At 31.6% G+C, this 22,457-nt stretch overlaps 3 protein-coding genes and 1 long non-coding RNA gene across 4 annotated transcripts; 2 read left to right on the forward strand and 2 right to left on the reverse strand.

The window, feature by feature from the left end:
- The first annotated feature begins 6,919 nt into the window (after window positions 1-6,919).
- LOC119840180 lies at window positions 6,920-18,713 on the forward strand. Its single transcript, XM_038366693.1, has 18 exons — window positions 6,920-7,082; window positions 8,428-8,558; window positions 8,947-9,186; window positions 9,955-10,117; window positions 10,212-10,350; window positions 10,689-10,901; window positions 11,443-11,644; window positions 12,496-12,670; window positions 14,422-14,607; window positions 15,115-15,274; window positions 15,369-15,489; window positions 15,559-15,687; window positions 15,765-15,929; window positions 16,596-16,737; window positions 16,818-16,961; window positions 17,600-17,667; window positions 18,108-18,191; window positions 18,514-18,713. The coding sequence occupies exons 1-18, from the start codon at window positions 6,920-6,922 to the stop codon at window positions 18,700-18,702; spliced, it is 2,814 nt and encodes a 937-aa protein (XP_038222621.1). The 3' UTR covers window positions 18,703-18,713.
- Window positions 18,713-20,923, reverse strand: LOC119839991 (26S proteasome non-ATPase regulatory subunit 14). Its single transcript, XM_038366472.1, has 4 exons — window positions 20,763-20,923; window positions 20,476-20,674; window positions 20,008-20,164; window positions 18,713-19,476 (listed from the first exon to the last, which is right to left on the reverse strand). The coding sequence occupies exons 2-4, from the start codon at window positions 20,651-20,653 to the stop codon at window positions 18,876-18,878; spliced, it is 936 nt and encodes a 311-aa protein (XP_038222400.1). The 5' UTR covers window positions 20,654-20,674; window positions 20,763-20,923; the 3' UTR covers window positions 18,713-18,875.
- Window positions 20,924-21,216: 293 nt separating this feature from the next.
- LOC119839943 (COX assembly mitochondrial protein homolog) lies at window positions 21,217-21,867 on the forward strand. The gene is made up of 2 exons (XM_038366400.1): window positions 21,217-21,419; window positions 21,507-21,867. Exons 1-2 carry the CDS (start codon window positions 21,347-21,349, stop codon window positions 21,803-21,805), a joined length of 372 nt encoding a protein of 123 aa, XP_038222328.1. The 5' UTR covers window positions 21,217-21,346; the 3' UTR covers window positions 21,806-21,867.
- LOC119839944 lies at window positions 21,862-22,457 on the reverse strand. The gene is made up of 3 exons (XR_005288296.1): window positions 22,385-22,457; window positions 22,108-22,232; window positions 21,862-21,992 (listed from the first exon to the last, which is right to left on the reverse strand). It is a non-coding gene; the product is annotated as an uncharacterized LOC119839944 (long non-coding RNA).

The raw sequence follows: 22,457 nt of genomic DNA on the forward strand, positions 1-22,457 counted from the left end.
GATTTTGTCGCTGCTCTCGAGCGCCATTCAGCAATAGTAGCAATGAATTGAGGCTTACAACGATGGTGACCTAACAATTACAAGGATGTGGAAAACTTATTTCGATCCTATAACGGATGTACACTGGTAAATCCACCACGCCCGCTCAGGAGAAGACAATTACCAACTCAATTCTGGTTTGATATCGCTATAGATCTTTTAGGTTCGACGCCTACCTAAGGTAGAGGAAAATGCTAGAAAGAAGCATTGACGTATTTGACTATCTACAATAGCACGCCACATGAGGAAGAAATAAGAAATAATAATAGAAGGGGGAGAGGGGGAAGTACAGAAAAAACAAAACATGACAACAGCTAAGACAACATATTACATAAAAAAAAAAAGCGGAAGGAGAATGGAAATCTGTGTGAAAAAAAAATTAAAGAACATGTTTAAAAGCGGCAGTAGAAGACAGCCCAGGAGAGGACATTGAAAATAATTAGGATCTAAGACACCAAGTTTATAAACTATAAAGTTCTAGTTGATATTCAATTATGTAAGAAGTGTAAATCAGGTATTATTTAATTGAAAACAAAAATAGTTCAAAAAACAAAAAAAGAACTTAAAATAAGGAAGGGATGTAGTGTTTGTGAGTGAAAGAGAAGGAAGCATTATGTCGTCTCTAGCGCACGTGCGGCCGTGACACAGCTCAGTCGGCTGTGTGCGGTGCGAGAGAGAGGGCACGAGCGTCTAAGAGCCGATAATACGGAAAGATACACCACACTACCCTTCTTTCTATTTCTAGACACAAAAATCATACCCTAAAATCGCTCCGTAGAGACGTGAAAGAAAGACAAACAAATAAAAAATCTCTTCATTTAGATTGCAGAAATAATTCGTTAGCAGAATATTTGGTGTAATTATAATCGTTACTCATACACTAGATAGAGCGATATACGAGCGTATCAAAACCTCTATTCTGCCTCCAGTGAACTATATCGCCAAACCATTTATCTATCAATGCTGCCCATTTATATATCGCACGTAATAGAAACCCGGAAATGTGGTACTTACATAGTAAACAGTAGCGTGGATAGTTTACAGTTAGGAAGCACTTTATACGTGCACGAGGGATTGTCCGTTTTTTATGTTTTATTTAGAATGTAAACGGGGATCAGATGTTCTCATTTATTCATGAGTTGATACTATACTTTGTTAGGGTGCGCACTAAGCGCATAATTTTCATTTGGAGATCAGAACAGATCAACGTGTAATAACGTTCTACGCTTTCTACATTATAGTACAAAAGAGAAATGATTATATAAAACAAATAATGGCATGGTATACTTGTTTTTTCCAAATTCATATTTACACCTAGCAGCAACTTTTTTCAATAATTTAGACAAACAAAATCATTTCATAGTAAAATTCAAATTCAATTTCAATTTATTGCGAAAGACAAAAGTGAGCGTAATAAAAAAAAGTATTTAGGTTCCTACGTATAATTTCAAAATAAATCAAAATAAACACTTGATTGTTTCTTCTATTTTATTATATTCTAATAGTAACATAATGTAATCTATGATGTATTTAATCACTCGGAAATTTATAAATTCTTGTATATATGGTAGCTAGCGCTAAATCTATTTATCTATCTATACTATAATAAAAATGGTCGGGGTCAAATTCTGTACATTTAGGATTTTTCTTTGTGAGGCGTTTTTTTGCCGATACTAAGTATAAAATGCAATTTAAAAAATGTTGTCTGTACCTCGAATGAGAATCACGCAAAATCTGCTATTTGGTATGGTTATAGCACCTACACCGAGGAAGGATCTTATTTACTTTTCATCCCGGAAAACGATACGGTGTCTGAGGGGGGAGAGGTGAAAGTCAATCTAAGTATTTATTGACAGACGCGAACGAAGTCGCAGGTACAGCTAGTTATAAATATAAGAAGAGAACTGATAATCTTCTTTGACCTCGCGTACAACTAGTTCCAAAAAAATCCTTGATAAATATGTTCCTCTTATCTATTTGGATAAGAACTTTAATTATAGATGAAATCTATGAGAAGTTAGAGGCGAAATATATCTCGAGTTGCACCCCCAATGGCGGATGTCTCGGTTACACGTCCGACCCTATGTCAATCAATTACTTACGCGCAAATATAACAATGGATTTCCTTTATTCCCAACATATACGAATGTAATAGCCGAGATTTTGTTGATAATGTTATGTTGGGATGATATTTGGTGAATTGGCACTTAAAACACTATCTTTCTACATTTATCTTGCATTTTTAAAAGTTTACACGGTATGATACAATGCCTTGTGAAACTGCTGAATTTAATTCTGGCAATGGGATTAGTTTGCTACCGCACGTACGTTTTTAACCCTACTTTAGCTACTAAGCGCCTGAGTAGATTAGGATGTATACACAATGATACCCATTTCATGATCTATGCTTTTTTTACATTTATAATAAACTTATCCACCAACGTTTTCACGTTTGAATTTTTGTGATGATTATATAAAAAACTTACTTTTTGTTAACATACCCGTATCGACATACATTTTTAATTGTTTAGTTTACACCTATTATAGCGGTTTTTCGCATTTAAAAGATAAAAGAAAAGCCTTCCCTCGGAACGGTCCATACGACACCTCATTTGTCACCCCTTCTCACAAATTACTTCGCATTTGTATGCTTTGTTTCTTTGTAAGTCTCTTTACAAAAAAATACACTTTTCATTTAATGTGTTTCTTCTTCTTTTCCATTGTAACTAGATTTATCATGCTCTTTTCAAAAACGGATTGCGTAATCTTCACGTAAATACATATTTTTCTGTTTTTTAAGCTTTTCACAAGAAACAGACGGATTTTTTAAATGTTGATTGTTATAATAGACTTATCACACACAATTATGAGATGCAGCTAAGTCTTAACCTATAACTAGTAATAGTTCTAATACAGTATTTCCACAACTAAGAATAAACTGAATGTCTGATCTTGGCAGCAAACAGTCCACAGCACAAATCCTCTTTCCGATCTGTTGAAGTTAAGAACTATTTCCCGTCTGCGCTATACGGCGCCTTTCTCAACCCGCTTTAACTTCTTAAAATCTTTTACATCTGTATTAAAGTTCATAGCTACTCCGGAGTAAATAAACTAAACGATCAGAATATCATTAATTTATTTCACATACATAATTTTTTTTCTGAAATCATAATTTCGCATCTGATCATATCTCGCATTGGTTTTAACTAAATATTTTAGAAGACATTAACTACAATAAAAACATGATTTAGTTAAGAGTAAGAGGTGTTAAACAATAAATAATATAGACTAGCAAACCCGGCGAACTCCGTTTCGCCACCAGATGGTTGTATGTGAAATCGAACTGGATAACTAATCGGATAATGTAATAACTTAAAAAATCAACCGTTTAGCCCTGCTTAGCAATATAGGTAGGTTATTACATAAGCAATTACTCAAAGCTGAAGTAAGAACTAAGAATGTCAAGCCCGGGCAAAGGTAAACGATTATGGTATTGAGGTTAATTACCTTACAGCTATATTCATATACAAATACAAAACAACCTATCGTATCTGATTCGTGTTACAACCAGACAAATTGAAAAAAATTAAGAAAATCGAAGAGTTTTGGCAGTTTATTTTTTAATTTAATAGTTATAACAAATAATATAGTAATAGCACAGATAACATTAAGAATTATTAAGATAATTATAACCACCTTTCGTTAATTCAAATAATATAGCTATTATATGCAAACGTAGAAATCTGCACTCATACGTGATATGTAGTCAAGTAAATTGCACGTAACCTATTGGAAACTTCTTGTGGTTATTTGTGTTCAAACCACTCGCACGAGTAAAACTCACGTTTGTTTAATTGAATTAGTGGCACATTAGGACTCTTTTCCTTATATTTTTATTACTGAAGCGAATTTAAGTTCATGTATATTTTATTATATCTTGCGAATGCGCAAATTTAAAAAACATTGCATTTGAGAATCCGTTTTAAACTAAAATTGATCGAAAGCTACGTGTATTATGTTCCATAAAATTGTAGTTACAACGTAAATGTGTATTTTGTATAATACACACTGTCATGCCCATTTAATACATGCTTTCCAAATGAGTTTAGAAAAAAATGGAACTTTTATCGATGGAAAGACAATGGACATATTTTACTAGCACAAACTTAACTATACCTACTACGAAACTCAAACCTAAGCTAGTAAAATTAAATATTAATCTAAGAATCTTAGATCAATAATTGGCGAAATTAAAAGATGAAAAGTCCACGTATAATATTCAACTTTTTAATCTTTAATTGTTTATTCAAAACTGTCTCGAAACTGTAAACGGACTATTCGAAACAGTCCTCATTACTTATTCATACAACACAGTAGGCAAACGGTAGTACTTCTGCCGGTTGCACTCGATTCAACTTAAATTGCGAGAAAAGCATTTGAGTGAAAGACAATTGTTTGTTTTGGCTGGATATAAACGTTCATAAAAAGGGTAAATTAAAGTGCCCGAGTTAAACATAAAACTAAGAGAACATTTATTACCAATAAGCGAAGCTACAGGTAGAAAATACGAAATTCCTCAGCTACGCTTTATAAACGTTTCAATCTACGTTCCCTCCTCAAAAAACATTTTCAATAATAACCCGGAAAATTTTTTTTCAATAATAAATTTCTATTGATGAAGATTTTTTACACTTTATTTAAAGTGTAGGTATTCCGAATATATCTACGTACTAATTTTCAACTCTATGCGAATTCTTGTTAATCTATCCCTATTTTTATGATAATAACAAACAAATGAATTAAACTTCGCATAGTATAGTATTTATATGTTAATTCAAGGATTTACATCTAACTTTATCCTTGGTTTTCTCTTTGACGATTCGAGAATCGTTGTTTTTGACAGAAATCTTGGAAGTGACAATTGGGACCTTGTTTGTGACCAATTTAGTAGAGAACAAAATTTCCCCTCGTTAACAAGTTGTTTTACCGCTTTTCTGTTTACCTGTTGTCTCAAAGATATCTAAGGCTAGATATTATTATTCGGAAAATGATAATTTTGTATAATTTACACCTATTAATTCATCAACATATATTTATCATTACTAATTTTACAAATGCGAAAGTAATGTCTGTCGGTCTGTCTGTCTATCTGTCTGTATCTTTGTCTTCTCTTAACACTTAAACCACTTAACCGATATAGATGAAATTTGGTACAAGGCAAGGTTGAGAACTGGAACGGACATAAGACGGGTTTTATCCTGGAAAAGGGGAAGGCAACTATGCGAGTATACCTTTGACTTTGCAGACCGCAGTCGAAGCCACGGGCGGATTATTAGTTTTTTATAGTATATTTTTTTATTCATGCAGCTGGTTTATTAAGTTATTAATACACAACAGTTATCTCTGTTTTAATCGATATTATAATTATGAAATATGTAATAAAACATACAAATTACTTTTGATGAATTCAAAATAAAGATTTATGAATAAATGTGAATCTTACATATACCATAAATAAAACTATAGCTGTCCTTACACCTTAAACTTATATTACATATGCAATGAAAGTATTAACAATTTATTTAAGCTATTGTCACCATTCACGGCCTTATCACGTACCTAATTGTCTATTGAAAATTTGAATTTCTGAATACTCATTTAATCATTTAAGTTTAATTCATTTCAACTCAAAACCTTTGAGAACATAATGACCCTCGATGGATCCAACCTTAAAGAGGTTGGATAAGTTAAGTTTACGAACTTATAATGACTTATTAATCCAATATTCGAGACTCCTTTACGTTCAAGAAAGTTTTTTTACGAGACGTTAAAAGAATTGAGAGCTTAGAAAATAATTTTACGTCTGGCGTAATACTTGGATTTTATATAAAACACACTACATAGTACGAACCTGACATTTTTTAACACTCGCTCAACAAAACGTCAGTTAAATTAAAACATTAGGTAGCTAGGTTTTTCCAGAGTATTCCTTACTTCAACACCTACTGATTACAGTTAAAATTGGACGCATAAAACAACGCCATTTCCAGTAGAGCTATAAACAACAAGAATAATAAAGGGTATGTCCGAACAAACAACCCAAGCGTAATCTAAAACACGCTATAAACCGAGAACAATCTGCAACGTGTTTGTTTTTCATTTTTATCACCGCAAACCACTGAAAAATTGATGCGTATGCAATTCTGATAATGTCATTAGACTGGAGGGACGCTATCGGACGATAAATATTTTACTAGCTTTTGTATTTATTTGCAACAACGATACACGTTTAATTTGTTGCTTGATTTTATTATATTATGATCAAAGTGTGTGACGAATATTTATCCACAAAATCATTTAGTGCGGGCACAGATAAAATAATATCACAGATAACATACTATTACAACACCACAGATGTAGAAGCAGCCATTATTTGGAGAACACCAATATCACAAGTAATCCGTGTACATCATTATAGCGTGTAATGTAATCAATTTTAACATGTGTACGAATAAATCATTCATGTACGTAATACACACCTGATATCTAACGCATATGTACTCCAAATTCTTATAGGATAGCATGCTTATTGATATTATAATTATTTGACAAAAAATAAATAACATTAACAATAAAGTAGTTAAAGCGAGTATCTATTATGAGTATTTTTTATTAATAAAAAGATCTTATATTAATTTATGACTAATATCTAACCTATGTAGATTATAGGTTTTTTCTCTGGTTTTTCTAATGTCATAATTTTATTAAATATCTACGGAAACTATAATAGGGAGAATACGAATCAGTTCTAAGTGATTTGAACTGATTTACTTTATTGTTCTAAAGTAATCACTGAATGATTATTTAAAGTTTATACATAATGAGTTCCGAAAGTAGTTCACTTGAAAATACAAGATTTGGCGATGAGAAGAAGCTCTCGAGTTCCATGAGATTTGTGCCCTTTGGCAGCCTTCTCAAGACCTGGACCGAAGTTTCTAGGATTAATTATATGTCCACCTTGGCCCTAGATGACATGTCTCGAGGTAGTAATAATAAATACATTTAATATTTGCGTTTAAATACTTTCGCAACAATATAAATAGTTAAGCGACTGTGATCGATTAGAAAATTGAGCAAGGAAGTAGGAACATTTTCTCAAGACAAGCTCAGTTTTTCACGCTTTTGCATCTGCAATCAAGCTATGTTAAGGTGTCCTCATTAATGTGCGTATGCAATTTCCCACGCTTATTCATTCAGTTTAGAATAAATTGAGCACAATTTTGTCAATTACTCACACGTGTAACTGAGGATATACGGCGAATTCTGTATCATTCGCAAAGCGTGCAGTTTATATGATTAAAGTTGTTTGTCAGGATCGTGTCTGGCTATCGTGTTCGAACTAATTAGATTGACGTGATTAAATCATGTACATCCATCCATCCATCCATTCGTTTCATGCAAGGTACGAATTGTATACGTTATACATCTGTGTGATAGGATATGAACACAATGAAATAAAAATGCTCTAAAAGGTAATACGAGTTATTAAGATATGAAAGGCTTACGGTGTAGGTAAAAATAGAGACGTAGAGAGAAGATAATTTGTAGAAGCAAGTAAACATTTTCTAAGCGGCAGGTTCGCAGTTTAATGGAAAATATGAGGGTTATTGAATGAAACCCTTCATGAAATTGCATATCCACGCAAACCAATGATTCACAGCACGGCCGGCTGATTACTTGGTATGCCTCTACGCATTCATGGAATCGCGTAGCTTGCATTGGCGGATATTACATACTCAAATATATGTGTATGCTGCACCGAGTTATACATCACATTTATCATATATTTTAATACTTCTTTTAAACGCTTTATATTTTCAGTTAAACTACATATTGCTTGTAGTAAGTTATTTAAAATCTTTTTATATACGTTATTATTATCCTAAAAACTGTTTCAATAACTTTTATACGCATAATCACGTAATTATATTTATTACTAATTACTTTTTTTTTTCTTTTCTGTGGGAAATAAGACCGAATAATGCCACAAAATTATATAGGTCATTGACCAGATTAGTACACACTAAAACAATGTAATTAACTTTGTGAGTAAGAATACATACCTATTAATATGTATATAAACTTATATAATATACTTAATAAAAGTAGATGCAGATAGTGGAAGGCACTTTAAATTCAGGGCTTTATCGACGTAAATATCAAATATGGGTACAAAAACATGACGATGTTATAGTGTCTTATCAGCATTGTGGGAGTTTAAAATATATGAATAAATTTTACATTAAAAAACAAAAGGAATAAACTCAAAGTATTATATAATGTAAAGTACTAAGAATATTGATTAATTATAATTTTTTTATATCCTAGCCATTAATTGGGCCTTTGTTTTAGATCAAAGATTCAAAAGTTTTTCATTGCCATTAAAGAAAATATCTATACCGCTGTTTGATCCTTCCAAGTTTCAGAATAAAGATGAGGAAAGTGAACTAATTGAACAGGTAAGAAAAATTCGGCGAGGAAAGTTTTTTCGTTAAAATATTTTAATTAGAACTTTGTTTTGACAATTTTTACTTTTCGTCTTTGTCTCATTAAGAAAGTCTATTACGTTTATTAAAGCAGCTGGTAGATAATTTATAATAAACTCTTAAAAAAGTATCTGCGTACGCCATTTATTAGGTTACATTATATATCTATTACTTATGTCATGGTCAGAAAACTAGTAGAAAAAAATAATACGAGTGAAAGTTCTAAACCAATTCTACATTGGAACGTTTGTGAGCACACTAAGACTAAACAGATAAACTACCTACATGTAAAACATACAACAATTTTTTTACGAACCACATCAAGCACAGCTCACACCTTACTAAACAGAATTAATTACAGTTTCCAATAAATGTCACGCCCCTCATGAACGAACACCAGCTATGGGGTTGTTTCTACAATTTTCCTGAACTGTACGAGGACGTGTACTCCCCAATAGTACATGTAAGGAATGTGAACGATATTCCGGATATTGAAGGTGGCGTACTCACAAGGGACCTAGTTAGCACATGCCTCAGTTATTTGAAGCGATCTCCAATTTTAGGCGACTACGTGTATATTAAATTGGATTTATCGTCCAAGGTAAGCCCGTCATAAAGGCTTTAAGCTAATGCGCTTTATTTATAGCGCCTCTGGTCCCATAGGAAACAGCTTTTGTGATAGGCGATTAGAAATTAATTTAATTAAAATTTCGAAGCGCATATGTTATAGTGTACGAGTAACAGAATTTTATGTTTATGTATAGGTATGGATACGTTCACTAAAGTTCAAAAAAAGGATTAGTAGCATCTGTTACCTTTATTGTTGGAATCGAAAGCTGTTAGGAAAGTTTTTAAGTGCAGGGTGGTCTAGAACAAGTACTTAGTAGTTCTGTTATTTTAAATTCTTTTTCATTGTTTTATAACATTTTATGTACATGAAAACAATTGAAATTGAAATTATATCAAGGTACAATAAACAAGCAACAATAAAAGTGGCAATATATCTGACTGATTGCTATTAAGGCCCCTAATCTTGAAAATGTGGGCGTAAATGGAGGTTTTATTTCTTACCACTATTAAGATTACAAAGCATTTTACTGGTGGAAAATGTGCCTTAAAACATTTAACAGTTTCCATTCTTATTTTATACATTCCGTTTTATTTATAACTGTCAGCACTAGATTCATAATGAATAATATATAAGCCAAACGCAATGGATCATAATAAGGAAAGAGGAACATTAAATCTAATAAAATTTTAAACGAAAAATATTTTATCTCTGTTTTAAAATGTATTCTATTTCGTAGCAACGGATTAGCTATTTAGTTATTTATTGCATGCACATTTAATGTATAATTTCTTTTTTCAGTATCTCCATAATATCGATGTTCTAAAAAATTATAAATATTTGGTATATTTAGATCTATCATCAAATTTATTGGATGATTTAAGCGTTCTCTCATATTTACTGTATATTCAGTTTCTTAATGTATCATTTAATAGCTTTCGAACAGTATTGGATTACGACACACGTATGTTACATTTACAATTTATATCTAACTTTTTTGTATACTTACATAAAAGAATTCAAACTAAATTAAGCTTTATTCGTATTACGTATTTTAGCTCAATGGTTTTTAACAGAAGTGCATTATAGATATAATTCAGTAACTAAAATACGGGATTTAAGTGCATTTTGGTCGATAACTGTGATTGACTTATCGCATAATAACATTAAATCAATAAATGGATTGGATACATTGAGGTACTTCATTTTCAATAATTTATTTTATCGTGGTTTTCCAATGATTTTGGTAGGTTAGGTTAGGTGCCACATATATATATGTAAGTAGCTATATTTTTTGAAACATTCACTCAAGCATGTATTTATCTGATCTATGGCGAAATCCCACAAGGCTGGAATTTCGCACAAAGAAAAGTGCAAACAAAGGTTTCTGGTCATTCCACAATACATTTGTAATATAAGTATTAAAGGGGAGGAAATTGAAAGTAATTTAAATTACGTATAGTTGTTGTGTGTTCGAATTCTACATGTTATAAAAATAACTAATGATATTACTTGTAATAAACATATTTCAATAGATATTTGCGTCGTCTGGATCTTTCCTTTAATCACATACAAAGGTTTGAGAATTTAAACCATTTGCGATTATTGTGGCTCGACTTGTCCTATAATAACATATCAGATTTCGAGTTTGGCGACAACGTTGGATTATGGACACTTCTTCATCTCGAATATTTAAATTTAAACGAGAATAATTTAACATCCATGAAGATATTTTCAGGGTGCTCCAGGTTTGCTTTACATTGATATTTACGTGTTATATTATCGAGGGTACGATTTAAAATAAAAATGAGATGTTCTGTTTAAAAAAAAAATTGAGCTTTCGTTTTTGATGTTTTCTAATGTATATTCATATAATTTGGCAACTGAAAATAATAGTTATATTTACTTATGTTCTGGTATAAACTTATTTCTCGAGCGAAGTATGAATAATCACAACTTTTAATTAGGTAGACTCTAGTACGGTAAGTTTCGAATTCTCAACTAGTTGCTATAGTTTTTATAAACATAACTAAACAGACGTAAAATAGAAAAATGTGAAAATGCAGCATGGTTTTGTTACATAATACAGAAATAATTTAAGACATTTATATACAGAGTGGAATTTGTAATGCCACCTGAATGGAATGTACCCTCAATGCTACATATATATATATGCCATAGGTATATATGGCAGTCAGTTGCTACAACATTTATAAGTTCATGTACGCAGCAAAAAATAATTTTGTATATTGGATTGTGAGAGCACATATTGTGTTTGCGTTCTTTCAGATTTCGCGAATTACACATACGGAATAACAGATTAGGCTCCTTATTGGAACTGGCAGTGTACATGAGTAAACTGCGACGTCTTACCGTACTGGATTTTAGATCCAACCCTATGTGTTCACTGCCAGGATATAAAGATGTCGTTATTAATACCTTCCCTCTGTTAATTTGCTTAGACGACATTGATCTGGATCCTGTTGAACAGGTAAAATATATTGAAACATTATTTTTGAATAGAATATTATTTTTGGGTTCATATCATGGATAAGAATTTTAATTGCTATGATATAAAGCAGTAATTTCCCAAAAGTTTTGGTATGTTAAAAATTACAAAATTTATGTTCATTAACAGTTTGGCAGTTAAAACTTAGCTTTAAAATATAGAAAAATAGGTCCTACAAAGTAACGAAGCGTATCATGAAATTGAGATAGGATTAAAATAACTAATTACCTATTTAGTTACGTATTGGCAGTTCAGTAATAAAGCGGAATAAGTTGGTAGGAAATATCGTGCCAGGCGATTCCATAGACTAGCAAATACATTCCTCGTGGAGTGTGTACTTATGTTTTACAAAGAAGTACTAAGATAACCTCACCCAAATCTCATCTTTGCAAGTACATAATTTATGTTTATAAAATATATCCAGTGTTAAATAAAGAATACATTTAATTGTACAGTGATTATTTTAGTTTAGATTCGTTTAGTTATACAATACCTACTACATGTATAACTAAAAAAATTAATGATTGTACAATGTTTATCGCAAAATAAAAATAAACAATCGTCACTCAAAAGAAGAAAATGTATCTCTCTTTTCTATCGGTTTGGTTTGTCCGGTCTTCGGGTGTTTCCGCTCCCTGTGAAAAATATCATTCCATCATATGGGCTATTTATTTATGGGACTGCTTTCGTGTATTTAATCCTGAAATTTTCGGGTGAATTAAGCGGTCAGTTTATTTTTAAGTAGTTGTGTACTATCGCAATAAATTGCCCAAAATATTCACTTTTTGAATTATGGCCTAAATTTACAATAACTGTTGTTAATTATCTCACAGAGAACATACAAAATGAATATGAATCCAGATGTCTTTATGTTTGCGTCGCGTCGCCTCTTGCGATTAATGTACATTGAGCAAATGTTTCGAGCACGTGTATCGCCTTATAACCCGCCTGCCGATACCACTGACGTTCCAATTATCGTTTTTGTTGGCTACGAGGCTGTAGGAAAAGGTACTAAGAAGGTTTAATATTGATTACGCAGTGATAATAACGTTTATTTTGCTAAAAAATATTCAGAACAACAACCGAATTAGTTTTAACCAGTTGTTATAATCAAGTTGTATAGATACCTGTTATGTAGGATGACGGTCCAAATCTATTTACTAAATCAACTTTTGGTCATTCAACAAGTTTACACAGTTATCTTCAAAAAATAACAAATTTAGTAAAGGTGTTAAAATTGTATACCATCTTTTTTTTGAGAAAATATAAAGATTAGAAAAAAAAATTATCGTGAGGCGGGATTCGAACCCAAATGATGATGATGAATTTCCTCCTATGTACATAGCAGCTGATCTAAGATAAAAATGTACAGCTACCTAAGCTTTAACTTCCTATGATAAACTGTAAGAGGGTTAGGGAAAAAGCAATGGTATTTGGGATCACCCTGCAATAAATCGGTAATTAAAAGGAAAATAAGAAAACGCAGGTAATAAATTGCTGACCATTAATCAAGGAAATGAAGCTTTGGTAATAAACGGGTTCTCGCTTTGACTGTTATTGATAGATAACGATTAGGGTATATACTTTAGGCATATTTATGGTACAGGTAATTGTTCGAGAAAGTTATATTTTATCAAAGAGTTTTTTTTATTATTTTCCAAACGTTCCAAAAAACAAAGGATTTCAATTGAGAGACTATTAACGGGCATAAATTGAATCACTTTCTTTTCATAAGCACAATACTGAACTGATATCCATCACTTAGTTATATTGCGTCGTAGATAAAACGATATAAAAAACTGTTAACCTGATTATCACATTTGTTATTTTTTAAGTATAATCTCTACCCTAAATAGTGTATGTACCTTTAGATGACTATTTTATAAACGTAGATACCTTCCTTATAGCAAGATATGTATTATCTTTAAACTGTCGCCTCTGTGTGTATGCTTTACTTATTTCTTACTGTTTTGTGTTTTGCCTTTTTTTGTTAGTTATCGTGTGTGTTCTTGCTTCTGAATAAATGTTTGTATATGTATATGTCTAAATTCTATTTTAACCTAAACTACTGCTTAACTGAAATAAGCAATATGAATGTATAATAAAACAGAAGTATGAGGAATAACCGCAAATACATCCCAGGAATAATATTTGCTCTTCTAGGACGATCCGGTTTCAGATATAGTTTGAAGATTCGAGCATGTTTGGCATCTCGCCGAATAGTGACCGTAACGATTATATATTGTGTGATAACACGATAAACAATGCAGTCGGCGATACTCCGACGCAATGTTATTTATACACATACGACCTGATTCTGCATTGCGAGTTCATTTCTATAATTTTTCTATATTCAATCAATTGCCTATTAAATTATTACAATAGAAAGTAGAAAGGAGAAAACGAATTGATAGCTAGCAAAATATTTTCCTAATTGACGAAAATAATGAGTATTTCAACATTACACGATTCATATGCTGAGGTATTGTGAAGAAAAAGTTAATTGTTTCGAGGCCGACAATAGCGGTATAATCGTACGTAGGGTATCGTATTATATTATCTGTGATATAGGTATCGTATAATATAAGGTATTTATATAAAATTATAATTATACATAAGATATGTATGTTATTTTTACACCGAGTTAAACTTGTTTGATTGCAAAATTCAACGTACCAGCCCCGAATAATGTCCCGACTTTAAGTCGGTTGTAAAGTCTTCGTCTGCCAAGACAATTGCTAACAACTTTTATTTGTTAGGCTCGTTGGCCCGTCGTATTGCAACAGAATGCGCTTCGCATGTGGAATTAGCTGTGCAACATACAACTACATTCTTCCATTCGCCAAATCATTATAAGCAAATAAGTAGAAAACAATTCGACGAAATGTTGCTCGCTGGTGAATTCCTGACTTATAGCGAAACAGATAGTGAGTCATATGGGCTGAGTAAGTAATTGGACCAATTTTGTTAACAACTAAGATAAAAATACTTAATATTTTTTTTTATAACAATCGTCATATAAAAAAGAGGACAACATATAGGTCCTATAAACATAGATGCTACATTTTTATTCCTTAGTTACAGATCATTAAATTCTTGGAGCACTCAATTTACGCAGTAGTTACTGCATGGGGAGATAAGATCTCAGATCTCGTTAGACTGTCGTTATCGGCTCTATCTATTGGAGAGCAATGATTGTAATTTAATGTCATTGACGTACTTTTTATTTTGTTATAAAATATGTACCAACCGACGTCAAAAAAACGACTCAAAAGCAATAAAATGATAAAAAAAATTGAAACGGATGATAGGGCCTCACTTATTTATACCTTAAAGCAATGTATCATTCCATTCTATGAGGTTTTCAAAACTCTCTATAGAACGATGAGTTTAATATGACAATGGAGTTTTCATTTATTTTGAAAAGTTTATTTAATAACGCGAAAATATAGGTCGCTCAGAGGCATTCGTCAAAGATGGAAAGGTGAAGATTGTTACGATGGATCTACTCGGTGCCCTTATGCTGAAACTAAGAGGCCGACAGCCCTACTTGATATTAACGACTTGTTCCGATAAACGAGCACTTGCAACCAGACAACAAGAACGTAAAATGTATGATTTAGTACTTTTCTATTTATTTTGTGACCTATTAGTACACAATTAACATTTAAATGTACATATTGGTATTTTTAATGTATGCTTTAAGTGCAAGAGATTTAGCAAATGAAGAAAAAATGTCCACTCAATCGTTAATGGAGATATCTACATTGCAAGTATTACTATCGGGTAGAATAATCATCAATGGCATATTAAATGAAATTCTTCAGGTGCGTGTGTTATTTTAACATGAAAAAATATGTGAATGTGAAATATCGATTTTTATTTTATTGTTTTAGGCAATACCCGAAGACAAAAGCCAAAGTGAATTCATAATGGAGTCCGAATGTTCTCTCCTAATGGAAAGCGAGTCGCGAAAACCACGTAAATATATTAAGAATGTCAATAGACTGACAATGTTGACTCCTGTGGGTATCTTCGCTCATTATGTAAAGGCACGAAAGCTGTATGTAAAGCGACTGTTATGAATGATATTCGTTTACAGACCTCATCTCTCGGGGATGTTTGCAAGAGCGATCGTGACAAAAACAGCAGTCAAGTTGACTCCAGTCTCTATTCCTTGTATAAGGAAACTCAACCTATGGATGAATATACAAGCACTGTGTACGGTCAAGCGTCGTCTGCGGATCGGGGGCGAGCTAAAACGCACGTAACTTAACCTAAATAAAATAAGGTTTTCTACCAGACTGCGAAAAAGGAGAATTGTTTTTTGAGTGTATTTTTGGGTATTTTTTTCTCTTTGGCACGCTATAGAAGTTTAACGGCTTGTTTTTATGTGAGTTGTGTCAAATTCGTCTAAGTCGTAAGAGTAACACTGGATAGCTACATAAAGTTAATAAAATTAATTATTGTTTATGTCTATTTTCTATATTATAATATTATATATAGAATTTGAAACAAATAATTTATTTTTCATTGTTCAAACAGAAGATACAGCCGTTATTCCAGTAGACCGAAAAGTTTTGATGCAAAGCAAACTTCATTAAAAGGTTACTTAGTTTATCTTATAGATAGATGGATATTTATTCTAAACGATTAAGCAGATAATTATTCAAATTAACTTAATATTTTAAAATTTCTGATGTGTTCATATGTAAGAAAAGATAAGGACTATTTTGATAAATAAGATAAACAAATTTTACAAAACATAAAGAAAAATTACGCCAACCTAAAATCTGCCTTGCACTATACAGAAATAATGCGTATTGCATGGCTATCAATATTAATAGTAATTTGTCATTACAATCCTTTAAAAAAAACTAATGATAAACATCTAAGCACTTAAAAATTAAATAACGTTAATTGACTTTATTAGACTACACTTTTCGTATGTCTTGCAGTGGGCAGCAGAAAGTCTTCAAAATCAGTTGCTTTTACATCTCCAGAAAATACTGACTTGGCAACTGAAGAATCAGATCCATCTGGACTTTACATTGAACCAGTACCACAAAAGGAAAGTACGTATACAACAACCAATATGTGTAACTGAGATACCTATATGTGGTTTTATTTTGTTTTATTATTTTTTTTTTTTTAGTGGAAAATGTATTACAAGCAACATCTACAAACGCAAGAATTTGTCGTCACCACAATGACAATGTGTCCGAAAACTCAGATTTGTGGTTTGCATTTCTGACTAAAAATGGTCTGTTGCAAGCCAGTGAAATTTTCAATGAACCTCGTACGTTTATATCACAGAGTACATACTTATTTATTAATGAAAAAATCCTACTTACTTGTGCCAAAAAAAAATGTAAGTTTTTTTTAATATCGCCGAACTAGCGAACACCATAATTTTAAAAAATACCTACTTTGGCGTTATTAATAAAACTTGCATTGTTTGGTATTATTTTTTCATTTATAGATCGCTTTCAGCTTATAATCATGATAATTTTGTAAAAATCAAAACGCTAAATCAAAAAGCAATATCAATCCTAAAATGATTGCTACAATGTAGGTATATATTAAAATTCATTAAGAATGCCAAAATGAAAAAAAGTATTTCTGATAATATCTTTACTAATACTAATGTTATAAAGCTGAAGAGTTTGTTTTTTTACTACTACTGGTCTGGTTTGACAAATTCTTCAGTGTTAGATAGCTCATTTATTTAGGACGGTTTTAGGCTATATAGCATCAGTATATAAAACAAAGTAGTGTTATATTATCTAACCAAAGTAAGTATGGTCCCGCAACTATAAGTAGTTCGGTATCGACCGATTTAGAATTGTGTATATGATTAACCACATACTTATTATTATAATCAGCATTCCGTTAAAATAAACAAATCATTATATTTTCCAATATTTTCAGACAAAGTGCCAAGGCATGAAAGTAAATTAGATGAACCTGACTTTTTTAAAACTCAATTGGATATTATAAAAGAGGTATGAACAAAATGATTCTTGCAGTAAAAAAAAAATAAAGTCATATCAACTACAAAACGTAAACGTCCTCAATACATAGACACGAAATCCTCCATAGACCGTGTCGTTACATACTATGTCGTTTAACTTTTTTGATTCCTTAACGTGCCAATCCTATTACAATGTTTCATTCATCAAAATTTGAATCCACAACAAACGCAACATGTGATAGTGACCATTAAAAGTAAAGAAAGACTTTGCCAAAAAATTGTTTTTCAAATAGTGCCCAAATAAAAACAGTGTCTCCCAGAGCTTTAAAACTGGAGTGCATTCAAAAGGATTTCTATATTTATCTTTCGCATTCCGTTCTAAGGTCATTCAAAATGCTCATTCATGCTTTATATCTACCAGATGAAATGAGAATTTTTGTTAATGTTTTTTTTCACAAATATTTTTTTCAGCTGCCTTCAGGAACTTTTACGACGACTATCAAAGACGACTATGATGAAATACATCGTACTTGCCCTGGTCTATTTTGGGATACAGTTAGTTTATATGTCTAATATATATGAAAAAAGACTAACTATCAAATAAGTTTAATTTTCTGATTAATAGCATTCAAATATGTACTTTATTACGAGAATTTTTTAAATAATAGAAATAATTTGAACCCGCGTCTTCTAACAAAACCGTCTTCTAGCAGTAACGTCTAGCCTCTCGGTTATTTACTTCTGGACATTAAATATGGTCTTCTGAAATTAAATATGGTTTTACTAAACGCATTATATTTTACGTAATCTATACTTTTTTAAGTTATACGGTTGAAATATACTTTTGGTTTTTTGGTTCCTATTTTAAATTTTACAGGTAACTATGGATAATCCAGACAAAGCATTCAATAAAATGAAGAAAATTATTCGAGACATTGTGAACTCACAAAAGAATCTAAAACCGATGTTTGACGTTAACTTTACTAGTTCGAAATATTTGCCTACTTTAAAAGACAAACTTGCTGCTATTGTAACTCAAATAGCTCCACAAAGACTCTTCTATTAAATAAACACAATTAAAAAAGGAATTTATTTTATTTATGTAAGGTTCTTAGTGTTAATACATAAGTAACATTGTGGAAAATCATTCTTGGAAATAGAATCAAACAAGGCTGGAACCCTTACTGTGCCACTGCATTATTTACCTTAAGATCATAAATATAAAATTTCTTATAATAATCATTTGAACACCATAGTATCGAGCATAGCGCCTAGGCACTGAACAATGTTATTGGCCATAAGAACATCGACTTTCTCTTCTAAATGCCTCTTAGGATCTTGTTTGCCAACATTCTTAATAGCTAGCTGTTCTGGAGTCATCTTCTCTTCATCTTCAAGGGCCTTATTATAATTCTTAGCGAGATCCAGCATATCTGTGACTGTGGTTTCATTAATTTTGCAATGTTCTTTATAGTCAGAGAGAGTGAGTCCGTCCATCCAAGATTTTTTGTGAAGATTCAAGAGCATTTTCTGTTCTAATTCATTTTTTCTATAGTTTATGCTTATAGAGTAGTAGTGTCGATTCAGACCATGAATGAGAGCTTGTACAGATGGTTTTTGTAAATGGCCCAGATTGGATGTAGTTTGCCTTGGTTCCTGGCCCAGGACCATCATGTTGGGGTTGATTAAACGGAAAGCATCAATCACCACTTTACCCTTCACTGACTGGATGGGATCAACCACTACCGCAACAGCTCTCTCAGATAATGCCTCAAAAGATTGTTGTGTGTTAATATCAACACCAGACAACCAACAGCCAAATCCAGGATGAGAGTGATACCTGAAAATTAAATGAATGAATACATTAGACCCATGTTATACTACTAGCACAGGACTATGCTTATATACTTGTACCTACAGTAAAGTTAATAAAAAAACATTTTTTAAACATGGATATTCTTATCTTTTGAAATAATAATGACAATTATTATTCAGGCAAAAAAAATATACTAATCAATTAAGACCTCTTCTAGTGCACACTATACTTAGGCCATATTTTATTTTAGTTATGCACTAATAACGAAAGATAATTAAAAAGTCATCACAAAACACTGTTTAATCTACTTTAAATAGTAGTTAAGGCTTTGTACAATCCAGAGGTACAACCAGCAACCCAGTAGTAAGCCAGTGTACAAAGATGAGTCAAGTAATATTTAAAAAAGAAATGCAAAATCATCAATCAGCAAGTACATTTATTGTACAGTATTGAAAGCAAGTAAATAAGCTTTAATGCCTATCAAGGATTTAAGAAAAGAACTAAATTTTCTGCTATGTGAAATATTTTCTATTGTATAATCTCAAAAATAATTACCATCCAACCACCATTTCTGGTCTGCCAGTTTGCTTCAACATGTCCAACATTTTGGCTTGGAACACTGGATCCACAGCTTCCACAGATACACCAGTTCCAGTTTGAGGCATAGCAAATACGTCAATCACTCGCACAGTGTAGTCATCAACAAATTCACCTGTAATAACATTTAAAATAATTTATGATACAAAAGTAGAAATTTTAAGTTTTAATGCCATATTAAATGGTGTGGCCGAGGGTCACTCATATAAATTAAATAAAAAAGAAACATCTTATTGATTTGCATGATATATGATATGATACACTGATTATCTGAAGAAAAATTATTTTGTTTTTATTTTCCAATACATATCTCTGTAGAAAACAGATGTTGTAATTTACATCAATTTTGGCGTATTCTTAAAAAAAAAATTTAGCTGAAGCATTAAAGTAAGTATGCTTGAATAAAATATATTCATGGATAATTACCTAACATGAGACCCATAACCTCCATGGGAACACCAGCTCGACCATGTTTGAGCATTTTAAGGAGGGCCAACGACGAAATATACACTTGTTCCGCCGTATCAACCACCGGAGCATCCGTGGGAGGCGGCGCTTGAGACAAGCCTGCCATACCTCCACCAAGACGTAGAAGACGATCCATAATTTAATTTAATCAGGAAATCTAAAAACAAAGAATAATAATGTTAGCTGCCTCGGATACCGCATCATGATCCAAATACATTTTTGGAAATATAATAAACTCAACATACCTTAATCAAAAAGATTGATGAATGGTTGTGACTTATGTTATTTATCACAATTTTATTACCTCTGAAACAATATATATGCAATTTAACCGAATATTAGGATTGAACAATAAGATGACAACAGAATAGTTGAGTTTGACAATTTGACGTCGAAAATGCATGTTCATACCATAGATACACTCTGATACATTCTGATTCTTACTGCGTTCATGATTTACAAATACAAAAATAGTGCTGCAAATAGGCAATTTTTAATATGTATTGCGAAAAATAAGATTTATTGTGGTTTTATAAAGTTATAGGCATATCCGTACATCAACCGGTGTAAGAGAAATTATTCATCTCAATATCAGATGTTACCTACTAGTCTATTCGCCAAAATTTATCGACAATGACTGCTTTTAGAGCTCGTAGCGAAGCCACAAAATCTTAAAAAAATATAGTCATTTGTCAATAACTGACATAATATGCCATACATGACAGTAACACACAGCTGATTTTATATTATACTGCTAAGGAATTAAAAATTCAACAATTTTTTGCGAGGGATTGTAGTAGTTCTAGTTTTATAATTTATCGCCATCGTCATGCAAACCATGACAACAACAATAGAACCTTCTGTGTTACCGCCAAAGTTTTCGGCAGGACCAAAGGGTTTAGGTGCGAAAGAACAATTTAATTTAATGTATATTAATTAAATAACACAAATGTATACATAAAAGCTCATAATCTTAATTTCTGCTTTAGGAGACCCTGATGATAAATCATTAAGAAAAGTAGAAACCGAAGTGTTAATTCCAAAACTCATGCGAGAAAAAGCGAAAACCGAAAAGTGTATTTCAGAAGTAGCAGAATTCAACGCATGTGTGAAAGAATCTTCAGTTTTTATGGTTTTTAAATGTAGAAAAGAAAATAATGTCATGAAAGCATGTTTAGGAGATTGGTATAAAAATGAAGATTTCATTAAAGAATGTACAGAGCAATATTTAACAGAGAGAAGCGAATATAGAAGAACAGGAAACAAAAAACCTGTAAAACGGGCCTAATTTAAACTTGTTTATTCATATGTTAGCTATTAGTGTAAGAAAAATAAATGTTTTAGTCTTCATCATTGTTTATTACATCTGGAATATTTCTTGTTAGAATTATTTCTTTTATAGTATACTCCTTCAAATCTTTTGGTAGTGTTATGTTGTCTTTACATGGCTCAATAACTTCTATTATTATAATTTCCTGTGAAAAAACAAATTTATATAACATAAGATATAAAGTTACTTGTTCTTTAAATAACATTGGCTGCTCTTTTTATAATATGTACACATAGTTTATTTTTTAAAGGGTTGATTACCTTAACAGTTGTTGCAGCCATCCTCACATGTCCGAGCATATTAAGCCAATCTTGTGATTCTTGTTTCTGTTTTATAACTACTACATAATCAGAATGGTTTACCCCTGGTCCATCTCTATAGATTACTGAAAAGAGATGTGAAATTTCTCAAGATAGGATCCATAAATTATTTATAAAAATATTATTTTCATGCAGGATAAGATTCTTTTGATTTATTTTGTGAAAAATCAAATTAACATTTAAAATTGATAATGTACTATAAAAGAAAATTTCTTACAGAAATCTCCACCAAATTTAATTCCAGGTTTTACAATGTAACCCTTCGACCTATAATAGTGATATACAATATA

This window comes from Zerene cesonia, chromosome 5 (assembly GCF_012273895.1).
Source record: "Zerene cesonia ecotype Mississippi chromosome 5, Zerene_cesonia_1.1, whole genome shotgun sequence".
Lineage (NCBI taxonomy): Eukaryota > Metazoa > Arthropoda > Insecta > Lepidoptera > Pieridae > Zerene > Zerene cesonia.

Excerpts from the sequence above, each read along its gene's own strand:
- LOC119839991 (XM_038366472.1), bottom strand. The coding sequence starts at position 20,653 with ATGGATCGTCTTCTACGTCTTGGTGGAGGTATGGCAGGCTTGTCTCAA. Across the intron at positions 20,165-20,475 it reads GGTTATGGGTCTCATGTTAG|GTGAATTTGTTGATGACTAC; the intron begins GTAATTATCCAT and ends ATGTTATTACAG. Across the intron at positions 19,477-20,007 it reads CCAGAAATGGTGGTTGGATG|GTATCACTCTCATCCTGGAT; the intron begins GTAATTATTTTT and ends TTTAATTTTCAG.
- LOC119840180 (XM_038366693.1), top strand. The coding sequence starts at position 6,920 with ATGAGTTCCGAAAGTAGTTCACTTGAAAATACAAGATTTGGCGATGAG. Across the intron at positions 15,490-15,558 it reads TATTAAATGAAATTCTTCAG|GCAATACCCGAAGACAAAAG; the intron begins GTGCGTGTGTTA and ends TTATTGTTTTAG. Across the intron at positions 16,962-17,599 it reads TGAAATTTTCAATGAACCTC|TGCCAAGGCATGAAAGTAAA; the intron begins GTACGTTTATAT and ends TTTCAGACAAAG.
- LOC119839943 (XM_038366400.1), top strand. The coding sequence starts at position 21,347 with ATGCAAACCATGACAACAACAATAGAACCTTCTGTGTTACCGCCAAAG. Across the intron at positions 21,420-21,506 it reads GGCAGGACCAAAGGGTTTAG|GAGACCCTGATGATAAATCA; the intron begins GTGCGAAAGAAC and ends TTTCTGCTTTAG.